At 40.0% G+C, this 18,699-nt stretch overlaps 1 protein-coding gene across 1 annotated transcript in view; it reads left to right on the top strand.

Annotated features, from left to right (window-relative positions):
• The window catches only part of COL24A1 (collagen type XXIV alpha 1 chain), a 282,681-nt gene that overhangs the window by 95,393 nt on the left and 168,589 nt on the right, over positions 1 to 18,699 (top strand). Inside the window, exons 15-19 of the mRNA XM_060232149.1 lie at positions 5,388 to 5,441; positions 6,969 to 7,013; positions 7,519 to 7,572; positions 9,071 to 9,124; positions 12,368 to 12,421. Coding sequence (XP_060088132.1) covers positions 5,388 to 5,441; positions 6,969 to 7,013; positions 7,519 to 7,572; positions 9,071 to 9,124; positions 12,368 to 12,421 — 261 coding nt within the window. The remainder of the gene's footprint in view (positions 1 to 5,387; positions 5,442 to 6,968; positions 7,014 to 7,518; positions 7,573 to 9,070; positions 9,125 to 12,367; positions 12,422 to 18,699) is intronic.

Below are 18,699 nucleotides of genomic sequence, written 5' to 3'. Positions count from 1 at the left end.
GAACTCTGAAGGGAGTTCTGGGCATCACATTTAAAGGGACCACATGCCTCTTAAATGCCTTCCCTCAATTAAGAAATAATGAAGGATAGGGGCACCTTCTTTTGGACTTCATAGAATTGTACCCCCTTGGGGAGGGGGATGTTTTGAGGAGAGGCACCAGGGTGCTATGCTTAAAGTGTGGTGCCTCTACGTCAAAAACAGCCCTCCCCCAAGCCCCAGATACCTGCAGATCAATTCTCTATTATACCTTATGGGAATCTGTCTCCATAGAGTATAATGGAGCACCCAGTAGACATCCCCCCACTTTATAAGAACATACAAGAAGCCATGTTGGATCAGACCAGTGTCCCCCCCTCAACAAAAACCAGGCGCCATCAGGTGATCCATCAGTGGGGCCAGGACACTATAAACCCTCCCACTTCTCTTCCCCAGCACCAAGAGCATCACTGCCCCAGACAGAGAGTAGTGATGCTCTGTATTCTTGTTAATCCTGAAAAGGGAGGAGGGCCTCCAAACCGGGGGATCCCCTGCTACTACCTAAGTGCAGCAGCACTCACAAAAGGAACTTCCCCTTCCTGCTACAGTTATCCATACTCCCCCATTCCAATCCTGTGGATTAATGGACCCCACAAATAGCATCTGAGCAGTGAGAGTTTGCAGTAAGACAGAGCAGTTAGTGAAAATCACTCTGTTGTTGGAAGTGTCTTCTATTAGTGGAAAATATAGTTAGAATTCAAGCTCAAAAAAGGATAAGAGAAAGGGGAAGAGAAAAATAAACATTACTCATTTCTTGTGGTTTGCATTCACTGAAGCTTCAAATACAGAACAATTCAGATGAAGCTTCTTAAAAGAAAAACTTGTTATATTTAAAATAATCAATAACAAGATTTTGGTGCTAAAATGTGCTGGTATTGCAAATCTGATTTGGAGAGAGATGTGTTTGATATTTGGTGGAGTGATGTGGGCTGCAGTCTTAGTTCCCTCTCTCTGGGTGAAAGTGAAACATGAAAGCAAACACTCCTTATGGAGTGGGAGAAGTTTGGCATTTGTGATTGGCAATCTGATTCCAGAGGGCATCCTCTGCTGTGTTCAGCATTGTGCCTTACTGCAGTCATGCAAGCAAGTACATGAAGGACACATGCACTGATTAGTGTGTGAGGCATGGCACATGAGGTGAAGCTTAGTGTATTATCAACATTTTCTGTTGCTGTAGCTCAATGCTATTTTTTTTAAATTGTTTGCATTTGTGAAAGAAAGCTCTTGTATATGTGAAAGTTCATGCATATCTATAAAATGCTTTCTGGATCAAAATCTCACCCCCTCACATTTATGGAAATAGTTGCTTTTCCCACTGATTTGTAATGGATTAAAGTTGCATTCACATAGATATGTGAATGCAACTTTAATCCATTACAAATCAGTGGGAAAAGCAGCTATCTCCATAAATTTATCTTTTAAAAGCTGAATTGTATTTTGCTCAAATGCATTGTTTCCATTTGATTTTATAAAGTATGTTAAGACTTTTTAGCATTTTTCTTGTAAATTAAAACTAATCTTTTTTGGGGGGGGGTATGTGAGTAGTGGAAGGAATTTCTTAAAAATAATCAAACCTGTATTCTTTAGTCATCATATTACACAACGTACTTCTCAGTGCCATAATTTTGATTCTTCACAACATTCTTCTTCCTTCCTAAAACAGAAATGTGTAATGCGTTTCTCTTGGGTGTTGCCAAGTAGCAAGTAGCAAAACTAGGAGTTATTTCTCCCCTTTGGTGGAAATATATTTCTGTTTCAAACTTGTAGAAAGCCTTCGTTTTCTTCCAAGCTTATGTGCAAGTCTAAATCAACACACAGAACTTACATTATTTTCTTTCATATAGTTGGAATAGTTTCAGCCAGCTTTTAAATTAGTGCTGGCTTTTGCCTTATACGTTTTTCCATAACATCAACACTGAGCTGCCTGTTTCTTGACAAAAGTACATTAAGCCATTGCCAGATCACAACTTCCAGACTATGGCTGACATCCTAAGCACACTTGCTTCGAAGTAAGCTCCATTTAAATCAGTGGCTTTTCCAATTAAGTTAAAATTGTGTACCATTACTCTGGGTTTTGTTTTTTTTTTTTTAAGTCTGTATTATGGGAAGAGGACCAAGATGAACTTTGCCAAAAAATACAAAGCTCATAATGGTAGCTGCTTTTTATTTGTTTGTTTCTGGAAAGCAGTGACATGAAAGGATATTTGTGTACATTTAAAACAGGGATAAAATAAATAAAATAAAATAAAAAGGGATCACATATTTTGTGCCCAACGCAATCTGTTCTTCGTGTACATTTCAATATGATTTTTATCTCTTAACACTTGTTACCCATCTTGAAGCTATGAATATTGCATGGGCAGATGCAAAACAGGATTTTCAATTTGTTTGTTTCCTGTCACATCATTGCTGACTTACAGTGACCCCTTGTGGGGTTATCGGCAAGAGACCTTAGAGGTGGTTTGCCATTGCCTGCCTCCATGTCACAACCCTGGTATTCCTTACAAATGCTAGCCTGGGCTATCCAGATCAGGGCACAAAACAGGATGGCACTACAGAAATATGGCAAAAGGCCTACTAGAAGAATGCTGAAAAAACAAAATCTCCATGTTTATCTGTATGCTTATTTTACTGTTGACTGTTTTTATGATGTAGCCCACACTGAGCCTGTTCTACGGGAAGGGCAGGCTAAAATCTAATCCAATTAATTAATTAATATGGGGTGTTTGGTGCAAATATTTTGGTCTGTTGCTGTGAGCAGTCTGGTCTCTTTTTCCTCAGACAATGGGCATTCCTTACTTTGTGCTGAGATATTTTTCCTCACTGAGTTTTGAGCTTGAGTGATGATTCAGAGTTGAGTATTTAAATAAGTATATGGTATGTTGTTTTTTTTTTTAATCATCTCAGTTTAAGCTGCAGGTGGAAGATTACAAGCCTTCCTTTTAATTCCCTTCATATAGAAATGTAGGACATCAAAAGGTAGAAGCTGTCCTATTATTATGTAAATTTCAGTTATAGATAGGTGGGTTTTTTAACACTGGCAAGTGTTTAAAACTGACTGCAGTCTGAAGCGCTATAGTCCCAACAGTGAGTGATTAAACACAGAGGTTTTTCTCCATTTCAGCAGTCAGAGTTGTACACTTTTTGTTGCTGATTCCATACAATGTTTCCTGTACTCATTCATGAACTATGCACTGCCTGGTTTTTCCACTGAAAACTGCCAGATTTCAAATCAGAAAAAGTGAATTAAAAATATATATTCACAGTATGACATTCTGGACTGATTTTTTTCATGGAAAGGAAGGTATGCCTTATCCTTGAATGGTGGGGAGGAACCTTTCTTGTGTATTTCCACAATGAATGTGCCCCCACTGTTTATTAGGTCATGTTGTTGTTGATACAAACTCAACTGATTACTTTATTTTTAAAAAAACCACCTGGCCATTTTTGTCAGGGCAATTCAATAGTGCTATTCTTCAATTACAGTTATACAAAACAAAACAAATCTAACTTTTCTGTTGCAGACTGACATGCATAGGGACCATGTGCAGCTTTCAACAGGTGTGCCCAAGCGTGGCATGCATGTGTCTGGTACCAATCCTTCATGGTACAATTTTACAATTCTTTTCCACATATATTACAGAAAAGCACAACAACACTTTTCCAGGAACATTGTATAATTATAGTTTCAATACTGGGATTTTTTTTTCCTCTTGTGCACACATCAGTAACCACTGAGAGAAAGGAGACAGTGAGGAACAGTACTCTGACAGCTGGATCAGAATAAAGTAGTCTTGGGGAAGGCTCTGTGTCTGACAGGGGTAGCTGTGCACCTGGCTCATGTGCTGCATTTAACTTTTGGCAATAGTGGTAATTATGTGGTATACATCATTTGGTGGTTGTTGCCAAGCCTGGCTCCAATGGGTCCTCCCTCAAAGGCCAAAATAGCCCTAAAAGGACCCTGCCCCTCCCTCTGCCTTTTACTGAGAGAAATCAAGACTTTGAAGACTGGCAATACTGTGGTTGCCTAGAACAATCACTGAGATCATTCATTTTTTAAGGCTATGGGCCTGCTTATATTATTTTTGGAGGGTTAACCTTTCAATTTTAAAAAAGATCAGATTTTTTCTGCAAACTGGAGGCTTTTCTCAGGTTTGTAGAAAGATCTTTCTTGTCTGTCTGTGGCATCAGTTTAAAGATTTAGGTATCCACAGGTGGGGCCATATTGAGAATTAGATATATTGACAAGCAGGGATCTGCAAAAAAAAATTGTGGGAGTGGCCATTCCATTCCCTGCATTTCCCCAAAAACATCTGTCTGTCTTTCATTATAGTCTCCCCCATCCCTGCTGTCTCTCTTTCTGAATTCCCAGTGCCTCCTGAAGCACATACACAGTTAGTCTCTAGTCCTCCAACACCCTCATGTCACACAAGCACTCTGCAGCCAATTTCTCACTCATGTGTTCATTTCTCTCTTTCTGCATCCTTCTCATCACACACATACACACAGACTCCTTTCTTTGTTTCTCTTCCTTTCCTCGTCCCCCTTGCTCACTGGACCACCCACTTGTCACCTCCGTCTATTTCTGCCTCTGCTACTCAAGGGCGGGGGGGGGGGAGTGGGCCTCATACCTTCTTCCCTGCCCACCTGCCTGCCCACCAGGATTGCCACCACTGCTTCAGTCCACTGGGTCTTCCTCCCTCTTTGCTCTCCCCTTATTCTTACAGTCGCCACCTACCTTGCTCAAGCAGTGGCAGCAGCCTATATTCCCACTCTTCTTCCAGCTGCCTGCCCTCCAGCTGCTGCCTTCACTGTGAGGAGAGCCATGAGGTGAACTGACAGTCATGTTCCATGCACAAGCACAGACAGCAATATGTTTTGGGAGAACCTAACCCTGCTTATGTTTTTGTTTGAAGTTCTCCGATTTTTCTGCAAACCTGCTGGGAGATTCCCCAAGTTTTTCGAAAAATCTTACTTCTTTGTGAATGGGAATGATCCATAGTTTTCAGTTTCTGCAGATGCCCCCCTTCACTATTAGATATAATATATCATTATCAGAACACCCTTTCCCATCTACAAAAGGTATCATAGTACTAGCTCCTCTGTGGTATTTCCTTTTTAAAGCTGCTGCTAGCAGCCAGGGTGGTTTACTGTGTACTTCAATGCTGGGGAAAGAAGAAAACTGCATTATCTGTCTTAGTCATTTAATCACAGTTTAATTAGCATACCGACAAATCAGAATGGGTCAGACAATGAACAATCAAGCAACAAATATTCTACATTATCTAATAAGCTACATTATCTTATAAGCTTATAAGTATGGGTGATCACACTATTTGTTGTCCTTTCAGGGTGTTTTAGGGCCAGTGGGACCATCTGGACAACCTGGAATTCCTGGACCTCTGGTACAGTACTGGTAGTTTATTTAAAATATTTATATAGCTGCATTTGTCATGACCAAGTAGGAACTCAAGGAAGATATCATAATAAAATAAAATAAAATGGCAGTACAAATCACATAATAAAATCATTAAAATAAAAAGTAAAATACTTTAAAATCACATTGAAAAAAACACTTTAAATTCACTATATGGATATATTCACTTTGGCCAAGACCATCTCAAGAGCTTTGTGGATTAGTTCTGTTGCACAGCCTCACCAAAAAGTGAGGAGTATAGAAGCCTCCCTGACATCTTCTTGGAAGCTGTTACAGAGGCATTTTTTTGGCCATTGTGTGACACAGAGTGTTGGACTGGATGGGCCATTGGCCTGATCCAATATGGATTCTCTTATGTTCTTACATTCATAGCGCAGTCACTGACAAAGCCCAAGTGTTACCCAAATAGGAGGTGTCCTAATTAGTTGAGGGAATTATTTTTAGGAGGGAGAGGGGGTACCTATGTATATGGGGATTTTTCCCTTAAGAGAACTCTTGAAATAAACCAGGCAGATGTTCATCTGGAAAGGTTTTTTATTAAAAGAGAAAGAATAAAACAAAAATGTGCACAATAAACACATACAAGAGCTAGTTAAGAGAAAACACGAGGGGGAGAGAGACTCTAGATTACTGTTCTAATCTAGTCTTGAAAAAAGAGGTCCACAGAAGCAGCAAAACAACCAGCATTTAATGAAAAGAGTCCAACAAAGTGAGGTGTATGTGGAGAATCCAAGGCTGGGTGCTCTTGATGTAGGGCAAAATGAACCCTGGGGCAAGCTGATGTATTTGTCTGAAAAACTATAATGATGGGCTTTCCTGAGGTGGACAAAATGTGTGAGTAAAGCTTGACGACCATGCAAGTACTGGACAGGAAAGCTAATGGGTTTGGAGAATAGAACTGAGCACTGCATAACTATCACTTAATGAAGGTATGTGGGTACAGAGGAAGTAAGGTTGGTCTTGATGAGATTAGTCAATAGGTTTTGGGAGATCCATTGTCCTGCAGTTATGCATTTCTCTGGTGTGTGGACAGGATAGAGAGTCAGCTGCTCTTACTTACCTTTCAAAAATACTTGTGTAGACTGGTTTCTAACTGGCATCCATTTTGTGTCATTTTCATTATTGTGTCAGTTTGATTATTTTAGTCAAACTGCTCTGCACTTAGAATTTTTGAGATAAGAAGCGTGTTTCTACCTCTCTAAAGTAAAAACTGCCCCTCTGTGAGTAGTCTGTCTGCTAACACAAGCCTAGGCTGTTACAAAGTGAGTACAGAGTCACATGAATATGTTGGGAATGGCAGTCCTTCAGATATATGGGCTCCTGGTCATAAAGGTTTTAAAAGTGAGTACCAATACCTTGAATTGAACCCAGAAATGAATACACAGCCAAGGAAAGAACCTTAAAATATTATGTAGATTGTACACAATTATCTGCTAAATACTTTTTTGTACCAAAGCATGAGATGTTACATTTGCTGCTCTCTTATTTTGTATAGGGTCTTCCAGGGAGTATGGGGCAGCCTGGATTGAAAGGTGATAAGGTGATCTAAATAGTTTCATTATCAGAGTTATTTTAACTTTAAGCCTTATCTATTAACGCAATTCTACAAAGAATCCTTTCACACTCTTTAAAGCAATAAGGTTCTGCATTTATTTCAACCATAGATTGGTTTTATATAACTTTGCCCAACATATAGTTCCTGCTACTGTTGGATTAGACTCCTCAGATTTATTCTATTTGTGACAGTGCTTTCTTTCAGTGCAATCAGTCTTCCGCCAGTGCGAGAATTTTGAAAGATCTCTTGACTCGGGAAGCACCACCACTAGTCAAAACAATCCATGGCTCCAGCCCTTAAATTCTGCTAGTGTGAATAACGACATGAAACTTTGCAGTCTGCTTTAATAATTAGAGCTTCTAAAATTGTAGTCTTCCTGTTTCATAAAATACCAAACATTTATTTAATTTTTTCTTTGTTTGTTGGACTTTATAAACACAAACTATATATAACTCTCTTGATGGGTCTGTATATAATAATGCATTCTTAGGGTGAACAAGGCATTACAGGAGAGCCAGGGGAGCTGGGGTACCCTGGAGACAAGGTAAGAATGTCTAACAACTCTGTTTCAACCAAGTTTTAGAGAGCTTAATCATCTTGGAATTTAAGCTCTTCATTTATGACTGTACTGCACAATGGTAATATTCTGTGTCATTGTGCTTATTAATCTCTTAAGTATAGCCACTTGCTGAAATGTCCATTATGTTTTTCAAGCCAAACTTTTATTTTGCAAGATTGTCTTCCGGAAAAATTAACCTTCTGTTTTCTAGTACCCAACCATTGCCATTCTCCATCAGCAGAAAAAAAAATAGTTAGACATAAAGGCTACAATCCTAAAACACACATACTCTGAAGTAAATCCCATTTTGTTCAATGAGACTTACTCTTCAATAAGTGTGTTTAGATGCAGCCTAATAATTCAGCCACACTGCCAAAGGAGCCTTTAACACACAGAAGGATTATGGGTGCAGGAAGTAAGAGTGAGCTTTTACTTACAGCTTTCTTCATGTTATTTATGTGATATAACCCACCCACCCTCTCTACATATAGACATGGAGAGAATATCAACTAGAGTAGAAACAGGACTGCCAGTCCTCAGGTCCTAGCAGGGGAGCCCTAGTTTCTGGGGCTCCTCTCTGCCATGGACCAGCTGGCTGGTGGGGGAAACTCCTCCCCTAAACAGGGATGTCACTGTGCAATATCCACAATATGATAACATTATGCATATTTGAGCAAACTATGGTTCAGAGGGCAAAAAAACCCATAGAGTTTTGCCCAAATACCACATTGTCCCCAACACAGTGATAAAACTAGAAAAACAAATGTAACCATGCCAATACAATAAAGGCTATTAGATGGTAAAATGTGACTCATCTCTGTGTGTACCCAGCACAATGATGTCACTTCTGGGCGATATCATCATGTTGGTGATGCCCCTGCCTGCCCCCCCAAATCCCCCTGTCAAATGGGCTAAGAGACTTGGCAACCCTAAGTAGAAGTTCCTGAGAGAACCTTTGATATCTTCCTGATAACATCCAATTCAAGTTTCTCCTTCTGAGCAGTGTACAAATGTGATGAGGGAAAAAGGAGGGGAATCTGATATACTTAGTGATGTGGAGCTTTTCTCACCGCTATCAAACTTTTCTTGTAGACAATGGGAAGAGAGCTGCACACCCATTCTGTTCAGGGATAGCCTTTTCTGCCTCTAGCTGTTTGTTTGCTTAAGAAAAATTCTTTATATATATGGATTGGTGTTGAAATAAACTAATCAAAGAAACCTATTAGTGACTTTTTTGTTAGAAAATTTTAAATCTTGTGTTCTATTCAGTCTTTATGAAACTTGTAATGTAGAAAAAAGTGAAAGCCAAAATAATTACTTCTGTGATCTAGATCATCTCTAGGAATACTTTAACACTAAACTGGAAGTGTAGAGTTTTATGAGAAAGGAAGAACAGGATTACACTGTCTGCTGCTTTTGTTTTAATGGGAATGTGTAGTAATTTTTCATTGAAATGGTAGAAACTTAATTGTTTTTCTGAAAGGGTGCTGCTGGTTTGCCAGGTCCTCCAGGAATTAGAGGGAAACCTGGTCCCATGGTATGTATTATCATTTGAATTTCATGTTCTTTAACACTTTAATTAATATTTTAATGACTAAGAATATCTGAATGGATAAGGGCTGACTTATCTGGTACACCTTGTGAAAGTGCTTTAATTGAAATAAGAGAGGTACCATGCAATTGAGAACAGCGCTGCCAACAATGGCAGGGGGACAAAATTCAGGTGGCTCAGGTCAACTGGAGTAAGACAAGACAGCACACTGATGGCTGCTGCAGTAATTGATAGCTTGCAGCTTGCCAGCAAGGTCATTTTTCTTTTTATAACAGCCTGGCCATTTTGTCTTCCTTTCCTTGCACCCAGCTCAACCAGATCTTGCAAGGCCATAGTTAGGGTGCTGCAGCAAGATAAAACAACTTTTTCTCTCTCTTTTCCTTTCCTCTTTTAAACTCTTTTCTCGTTTGTCTTTCCCTCCACCTAATTTTTTGATGTCATCATTTACTTTCCGTTTTTGGTCTCATCTCATTTCTTTCCTGCTTGTCAACAGAATGTACTTAATAGTAGCACAGTAGTAAACCTTTGTTCATATTATGAACAGAAGGGAGAGGTGTTAATATTTCCTAATGATCTAACAAAGCAGTAAAAGGATGCTTCCCTTGCTCCTCTGCCCTTTGCATGCATGATAATGGAACATTAGTCTGTTTTAGTGGTTATGCATATGGAACAGAAAGTAGAACCGCCAATTCAGGCACTGGGTGGTTGTCTCTATTGTGTAGGTGGAAGATCTAAAGCACTTTGTAGAGGCTATTTTGCTATATGATAAACAATATAATCTTTTAAAAGTCCAAGATCACTACCCCTCTTGTTGACTTTGTAACCAACTGTTCCATTGCACAGTCATTTACGATTTCCAGGAATTTCATTTCTACAGCAAGAATTGAGCACATGTTTATCCAGTCATTTTTAAGGGTAGCTGAAGTCTGCCAGTATCATTTACATTATCTACTTTAGTCACCTCCCTTATTTCCTTTCCCATCTCAAGATCAACCTCAATAATTTGATGAGGTGGGCAATAGTACACCCCCACTTTCAAGTAAGCCTTAGGGCTCAATAGAGTTAATTTCCCTGATGTTTCCAGTCACATATATAGGAAAAATGAAGGAGCATTCTGAGAAATTGAGGTTCATCCTTGCTTCAGGTATAGCCATCCAGCTGTCATTCGGTGTGTCATGCAAGCTACTTGTGCTCTAAAATGCATGAATTGTACAGTACACAATAAAATGGCACAAGTAAATTGCACAGCAAGGAGGAATGGAGAAAAAATAGAATGAACCACAAACCAAACTGGGATGCTTGTTCACGAAATAAATCAGTTTGTTGCCCTGCAAACCCTGTTGAAAGGCACTGCAGTCCCTTTAAACAGAGTTTACAAAAAGCTCCCCGAACAGCTGAATTATGGAGAGCAGCCTGCTCCTTGCGACTCAACTGTTTCAGGCTATCTTGTACAGTCTCTTTAAACTTTAAAGGGACTGTAGAAGATAGTCCAAAAAACAGCTGAGCAGCAGGGTGCAGCTCCCTGCTGCTCAGCTGTTCTTACGGAAAGAAGGGGTTTAAAGGCACTCAGAGTCCCTTCAATCCCCTGTTTTCTGCTCTCTTGATGAACTTTTAAAAGTTTTAAAAGTTTGTGGAAGTTCATGATGCTAGACCTGCCTCAAACTTCAGTGAATCATGAACAAGGTAAAATTAGTGATGAATTTTGCTTTGTGATTCAGTTTGTGCCCATCCCTATTAGTGAGCCTGAATCCAGTTGAAATAAATCTGTACCTGGAAGAAACTAGAGACACAAGATACTGGAAGAGTTTGGTTGGCTGGAAAAAAACCTGAGATATGGCAGACAAGATATAATTAATCTCCTTTATTTATATGAGAGAAAAAATAATACAGAAGGTCCATCATACTAAAATATATTTGTTTATTACAGGGATAAAAGATATAAGAAGTGTAAAGATCATATTTTAACATGTTGTGACTTGGTCACATATAACAGTTTAACCATAGGTTTCCCATTGACGCCCAAACCTTGGATTCACATATGGCTCCTGTTCTCCCAGTCATATTCTTGGATTCCCTCCCTTATATCTACCTTGACAAACTGCATTTTGTTGTCACATATGAATTAACTGAACTCTGGTTTACACCAAGAATTGTTGGCTTGGAAACCGCCAGTGTTCCTGCCTTAGAATTCTTAGTTGGATCTAAAAATAGTATGGCTTTATTGGATATAGTAGAATGACAGAACAGTCAGCATGTGAAGGTGGCTCTGAGGTAAAAGGGGATCCTTTCCACTAAATTAAACAAAAATAACGTTTATTTGCAAGTATAACAGCATAACAGTTTCTGTATGGTTAATAATGGTTTCAGATAGATACATAAATGTAATAGTTCCAGATAGGCTTTCTAAATCCCTTAAATAGACCTAGCCACTATTGCTTCTTTTCTCACTTGCCATTTAGGATGATAACTTCCACACAGACTTATTTTCCTCACTTGCCACTTAGGCTCACAGCACTCTATGGCACTTCATTCAGTCCATTCACACACTATACTGACTTCCTCCCTCTCATTCTACAACCCTGCCTCCTATGATGCAGCTACCATCTAATCATAGCATGCTTTAGTCACCTATCTAGCCCCCCTTTTCTTACTCAGAGCCCTGCATTTTAAATTACAGCAACCTACATGTAAACATTATATTAAAACCTAGAAATAACACACACAGAGAATATTTGCATAGTTCAAAACATCACACTACTGTTTATATCTGAGCAATGGATGTGTACTGAAATTCTGTTATTTGCAGACAATTGGACATTATCAAATATGACGCAGTCAGGAAAGTTAGCATTGCAAAATAGTTAGCCATTTGCTTTTTGTACTGTCTGTTGGTGCAGGAGTAGGTTTAAAAAAATAGATAGCAAACGTCAACTAATCTCCCCCAGTCTCATTTTCTGGTTAAATGATTGCAAACTTGTAATACACAGTTTTGATTGGCCCATATATGTTGACATACATCTGCATAAAGCATTAGCTCATGTGCTTTGTAAATTATTTTTCCACTGTTGTGGCTATAATGAAAAAAGTATATGAGAGAAGTCTTTAATCAATTCAAGAAGCAGAATAATTGCTGCTTATTAAAAATTCACTGCGTCTTTTTGATTTATGGCTGTGTTAATTGACTGGAGACCTGCAAACTTTGCTTTATAATACAACTTCTCATTTTAGGGTAAAACAGGAGATTCTGGGTCTCAGGGACCATCAGGCCCTCCAGGACCAGAGGTAAGAAACTATTTACAAAAATTAATAGTGCACCTATTTGGCATTGGATCAGCAGAAATACACCAATCCTGTTATGTTTGAAAGATGTCTGACTTGTGTCCTGATCCTTTTAAATATAGTCTAGTTAAATTTTTCCTTATATGGCAAAGGTTTCCAAACTTTTTGAGCCTGTGGGCACCTTTGTAATTCTGACATGGCATGGTGTGGGAAGTCATACATGGCTGCTGCACGAGGGCCAGTCACAAAATCATTGCTGCAGCTTAACTTCAGCTACATAGTGAACACCTTTGTGCTGTGGTGGCAGCTGATGCCAAACCAACATTTTTAAGAAATCTGCACAGCCAATCAAATCTCCAGTAGTTGCTGGACAAAAACCTTACTAGAGAGCCAGTTTGGTGTAGTGATTAAGTTTGTGGACCGTAACCTGGGAGAACCAGGTTTGATTCCCCACTTCTCCACATGCACCTTGAGTGCATCACAGTTCTCAAGAGAAATTTCTCTCAGCCCCACCTACCTCACAGGGTGTCTGTTGTGGGGAGAGGAAGGGAAAGGAGATTATAAACTGCTCTGAGACTCCAAGTGAAGGGCAGAGTAAAAATCCAATTTCTTCTTCTACCTGGCCCCACGCACTTCCTAAAAACAATTGGAGGGTGCCAGTAAATATGTCAATAGGTACCATGACACCCATGAGCACCACTTTAGGAACCCCTGCTGTAAAGCCTTCTGCTGTTGCATTGTTAAATCTGGTCTGTGGTTCAGAACTCTTTGTGATCACATAGCCACTTATAAGTCTATTTGAGCCAATGATTATCAATGCTAGTTCATGTTTTGATGCTACTAATCTATTGAATACAGCAGGATGTACTTTTGAGGAAACCTGCACAGGATTGCACTGTTAGTGACTCTTGCCAGCTCAGTCAAATCTGAAAACTGTGGTTTGTCCTCCAAATATGATTGCAAAAAGCCCCTTCTACCCAGAGTAGACAAGCTCAGGATTTATTACCATTATATTAGGTTTCATATTACCTCCCTCCACCTCAGAAAAATGCTGATGTTGTTGGATACATGGGGGGCATGAAAGCATGCATGAGTTTAACACAGGTTTATCAACATCATATATGAGCATGCTTGGCTCTCATACATTGGCTCTGATTGACTGCTTCACTGACTGCTCTAAAAGGGCCTTATCTAATGCTTTGCAGTAAAGAAAATATTTAAATTTGATAGCTTAATTAGTTGAGCTGCGAATTGCCTTTTATTTTTTCTTAAATTAGAGTTTGCTTATGCCAAATGTACTGTCTGGTTTGTAGTATTGCAAAAATATCTTCAGAATTAAAATAATAAGACCTTCATTTCCCATCAGCAGCTCTTAATAATAAATACAAATATGTTATTTATAGGATGTATATATTTTAAGGCCAAGATCCAAAGATGTGAGAACTTCCATGTGCCCAAGGGCAGGGTCGGCTTGCCCACTAGGCAAACTAGGTGGTTGCCTAGGGAGCTGGAAGGGTGGGGGCACCAAATTGAGCTCCTCCCCCAGTGTCCCAGACAAGCGCCTAGTTTGCCTGCCTCCCCCGTCGCCCGCCTGCCGCTACCCGGTCCCTCCTTTCTCTTCCCATCCCTTTGCCTCCGCCCCCCCGCCCCATGATCACAGCACACCATGCCTGGATTCTGCCAACCGCAGTGTGCATCTTATCTTTCAAAGACTGCACTGGAAGAAGCTTTGCTCCCCCTCCCTTCCGGTTCCGGAAGGGAGGGGAGAGAAGCCTCCAGTGCGTTCTCCAAAAGATAAGATACACATCACAACCAGCAGGGTCACGTGCTCTGATCGGGGGGGGGTGTGGAGGCGAAGGGATGGGAAGGGGAGGGATGGGGCGGGCACTGTGCCAAGGTGCGCTCAGGGGGAGTGACGGAGTGCGGTTTGCTCTGATCACATGGGGGGAGGTGAAGGGACGGGTAGGGAGCACCGATGCTATCCAAGGGTTCTCTGGGCTTCTTTTTCTCAGACAGTAGACCCATGGGGGTGGTATGGTGCATGACAAACTATATTTGTAACAGTAGATGTAAAAAAAAAGTATTTTATAATATTAGGAGGAAAGGTTTTCCACTGTTCAAAGGAAGAAAACACACTAGGCAAATTTTGGGCATGCTACTATAGTTGTTTAAATTCCATGCTAAGGATTTTATTCTTTGCAATTACAAGGAATCTTCTAAGATATTAAGTCCAATTTTTATGTTATTTTTTGATAAGCTATATGATTGGCACCACAGAGAACTATGCATGGAAAATGGTTCCTTGCTCACTAGATGAGTCTTGTGGCACCTTAAAGACCAACACACTTGTATTTTAAACTTTCATAGGCTGCATCCCATTTCCTCAGATACATGATAATCTAGTCCTTGAGAGTTCATGCTGGAATAATATGTTGCTGCAAGTATCTTGGCTGCTCTTCTGGGTTAGGTATATGACAGCCTTAGGACTCAACAATGCTTAATGCTGGGTGGTCCATGAATGCCACTCCCAGCATTTTTCTTTAAAAACATGTGATGGAGGGGCTTGGTGCATTTCAGAGAAAAGATGGGTGCATAGAACATGAGCTCTTCCTTCTCCCACCCCTTTTGTTATTAAATCCCAAGTCACCAAAATAGAAATAAATCTGGACTCAACCAAAAGAAACCAACTTCCTTTATTGTTTGCCTGACAAAAAACTATTTTTTTCCAGCAGAAAAGGGCAGGAAACTCATAAACATAGTGAACCCAAGATGGTGGCTGAAACTTTGGAGGAGGCAAGAAATGGGAAGTACCCCTACCAAGACAGATCTGTCAGTGGAACTAAACAACATGGAGACTATAATTTTTGAGAAAATGATCTCCTTTTTCAAGCCTCCTCTGGAACAATTTGACAACATTAAGAAATTCATGGTCGACATAACATCATGCCACAGAATGTGCTGTTGAATTCGTACAAACACTGCAATAAATACACAATTTCCAAATTGAAGAATACACTCTTAAAAACCTGATTTTACAACTTGAATTTGATGCAAGAAATCACAATCTCAAATTTCATGGATTTCCAGAACAGTCTGAGGGAATGACAGAGATCCAAGCATTTTTGGTGGGCTGGCTAGCCACCAAATTATAGCTAAGCAGAAATTTAGCTCCCATCAGGGCCAGGACACCCCAGTAGGCTGGGTAGGCAGCCACCTAGGGTGCTACTTGGCCTCAGGGGCAGCTGCATGTGCTCCTCCGCCCCGGTGCCCCTTCCCCAGTGCAGGGAAGAAGCACCAGGGTTGGCATGTCTCCAAGTGCATGCACTGCCCGCTGACCCCTCTCAGCTTTCCCAGTTCTGTGCTTCCAGTGGAAGCATAGAGCTGGGAAACTAAAGATATAAATGGGTTGCTACAGCAAGCTTCAGGTTCTCTATAAATGCAAAATGTACTGGGCCGCAGTGAAGCGGTTATGCTTCAACAACTAGGTTTGTTGTCACCATCAGAACCAAGCAAGATAACCAACAAGAGAAAACTAATGCTCCTTTCTGCTCCTCCAAAAGGCAGTAAAATCCCAGTCTGTTTATGTATGTGACAGTTACATCAGTACTGTTTACTATTAGGGCATGATGGCTTGAGTCTTATGTCAGTTCTTGAAGACAAATGGTTATCTGAGGTTTCCTTATGTCAGCATTATTAATCTGTTCTACACAACAGAGTGGGGGAGGAAAGGTTGATTACTCCTCTTAATTTTAACAGCCCATCTTAACTGGTCATAGGAACTTAATTTCCTAGTCTCCTGCTTGACTATAAGTTTAGTGTGAGCCATAGGGACTGTAGAAGCTTATTGTAACAATGTATTGCTTCTTTTTCTAATGTACTTTTAAACATTTCTGGTTGATAGTTTATTGTTAGTTACAAAAAAAAGAAAAGTCACTGAAAGTTAGGGGGAGGGAGTTGGGGGGTTGGGTTTTGTCTTGTAAAAGATCAGTTTATAGTATAAGCATATGAGTAAATCAGATCTTCATATAGTTAATTAATTTCTTTGTAAAATAAAGAGTTATCAAGTAGAATAAGGTATATAAAGGAGGCATTGAGAAAGGGAATATATTTTGTGGACAATTTTATGAAAATAGCGCTCAGAATTTCTAGCAGACCTTATTTCTCTTTACTTTTCATCAGTGAATCATTGTGGTTTTTGACTCTAACACTGCTGAACGATATTAGAATTTTCTCTCATTGTACAGGATCTAAACAACAATATCAGACAAAAGAGTCTACTCAAACTTATCCAAACAGTGTCAAGATGTCCTTTAAAAAATACAAACAGGAGACACATATCAAATCAACATAACACCCAATGTTAAAAACAGGCAGATTTCAATAGCAATTTCAGGCACAAGGTACATCCAAGTCCCATAGGGTGGCCATTCTCCTGTCAAAGAGCATCTACTTTGCACCTTAAGCTACAATAATTAACCCATTGGGCCAGTTCATTTTTGTAAAAGTCCAGTTAGAAAACTGTAAGGGTAACACGTGCATCAATCTATGTGCTAAATCTTAATCAACTGACTTTTCTTGAAGAAACTTGGAAAAAACTAACCTCCTTTCAGGAGAAATAAATTTTAGATGGGGATTTCAATTTCTTTTTGGATCACAGACTTGACAAATCTTCCTCACATAAAGTAAAAAAAAGGCAAACAAAGCACCACAAAATTGGCAAAATTACTTTTAGACTTTCAATTAATATACATCTGGAGGAACTTCCATCCCACAGAAAGCCAGTATGATGTAGTGGTTAAGTGTGCAGGCTCTTATCTGGGAGAGCTGGGTTTGATTCTCCACTCCTCCACATGCACCTACTGATATGACCTTAAGTCAGTCACAAGTTTTTGCTGAGTGGTTCCTCTCAAGAGCAGCTTCTTGTCAGAGCTTTCTCAACTTCATCTACCTCAAAGGGTGTCTGTTGTGGGGAGCGGAAGGGAAAGGGGATTATAAGCTGCTCTGAGATTCCTTCAGGTACTGAAGGAAAGGAAAGGTCCCCTGTGCAAGCACCGGTCGTTTCCGACTCTGGGGTGACGTTGCTTTCACAATGTTTTTATGGCAGACTTTTTATGCAGTGGTTTGCCATTGCCTTCCCCAGTTATCTACACTTTCCCCCCAGCAAGCTGGGTACTCATTTTACCAACCTCGGAAGGATGGAAGGCTGAGTCAACCTCAAGCCGGCTACCTGAAAACCCAGCTTCCACCAGGGATCGAACTCAGGTCGTGAGCAGAGCTTAGGACTGCAGTACTGCAGCTTTAACACTCTGCACCACGGGGCTCTTATTGAAGGTACTGAAGGGCAGGGTATAAATCCAATCTCCTCCTCCTCGATCCCTCACACCACTCAAACTGTCATATATCAACCTGTCACAGATGCCAACATGCTGGAAAGAATGTGGTGACCTTGTACCTTGTTGACTACATTACCCAAAGAAAAAAAGTTTTGGATAGAAGTGCTGAAACACATTGATCCTATCATTAGACATAACATTCCTTTAGAACCGGAAACTCTCTTTCCAAACAACTGGTCAAATAAATCCATCCCTCATCCCAGCAAAGAAAAAATTTCCGTTCTGTTGTCTGCCGCTAAAACAGCCATTGTGGCTCGCTGGAAAGATAGGTTGGCAGCTGCTCTATCAGTTTGACACAGAAAAATTTGGGACCGGTATATAATGGCTAAAATTGCAGATAACCTGACTTGAGCTGATTCACACTCTTCTCATTTTATCACTGTATGGTTTTCTGTACTGGACTATATGATACAATGAGATACATTCGATGAAATTGCTGAGCAGACAGGTTAAAACGGATAAAAGGAAGTACTTCTTCCCCCAAAGGGTGATTAACATGTGGAATTCACTGCCACAGGAGGTGGTGGTAGCCACAAGCATAGCCACCTTCAAGAGGGGTTTAGATAAAAATATGGAGCCCAGGTCCATCAGTGGCTATTAGCCACAGTGTGTATGTGTGTGTGTGTGTGTGTGTGTGTGTGTATATATATATATATATATATATATATATATATATATATATATATATAATTTTTTTTTTTTGCCACTGTGTGACACAGAGTGTTGGATTGGATGGGCCATTGGCCTGATCCAACATGGCTTCTCTTATGTTCTTATGAGAGGTAATTCCAAGTGAAGTTAATTCTCTATACCTATTGTAAGGTTCAAAAGTGCTTATTTTTGTTTTGAAACTGTTCTATTTGTATTATTGTAATATGTATTCTCTGT

Source organism: Heteronotia binoei, chromosome 2 (assembly GCF_032191835.1).
Source record: "Heteronotia binoei isolate CCM8104 ecotype False Entrance Well chromosome 2, APGP_CSIRO_Hbin_v1, whole genome shotgun sequence".
NCBI classification, from domain to species: domain Eukaryota; kingdom Metazoa; phylum Chordata; class Lepidosauria; order Squamata; family Gekkonidae; genus Heteronotia; species Heteronotia binoei.
The sequence above is the reverse complement of the archived record's forward strand: the minus strand, read 5'-3'. Positions and strand labels throughout refer to the sequence as shown.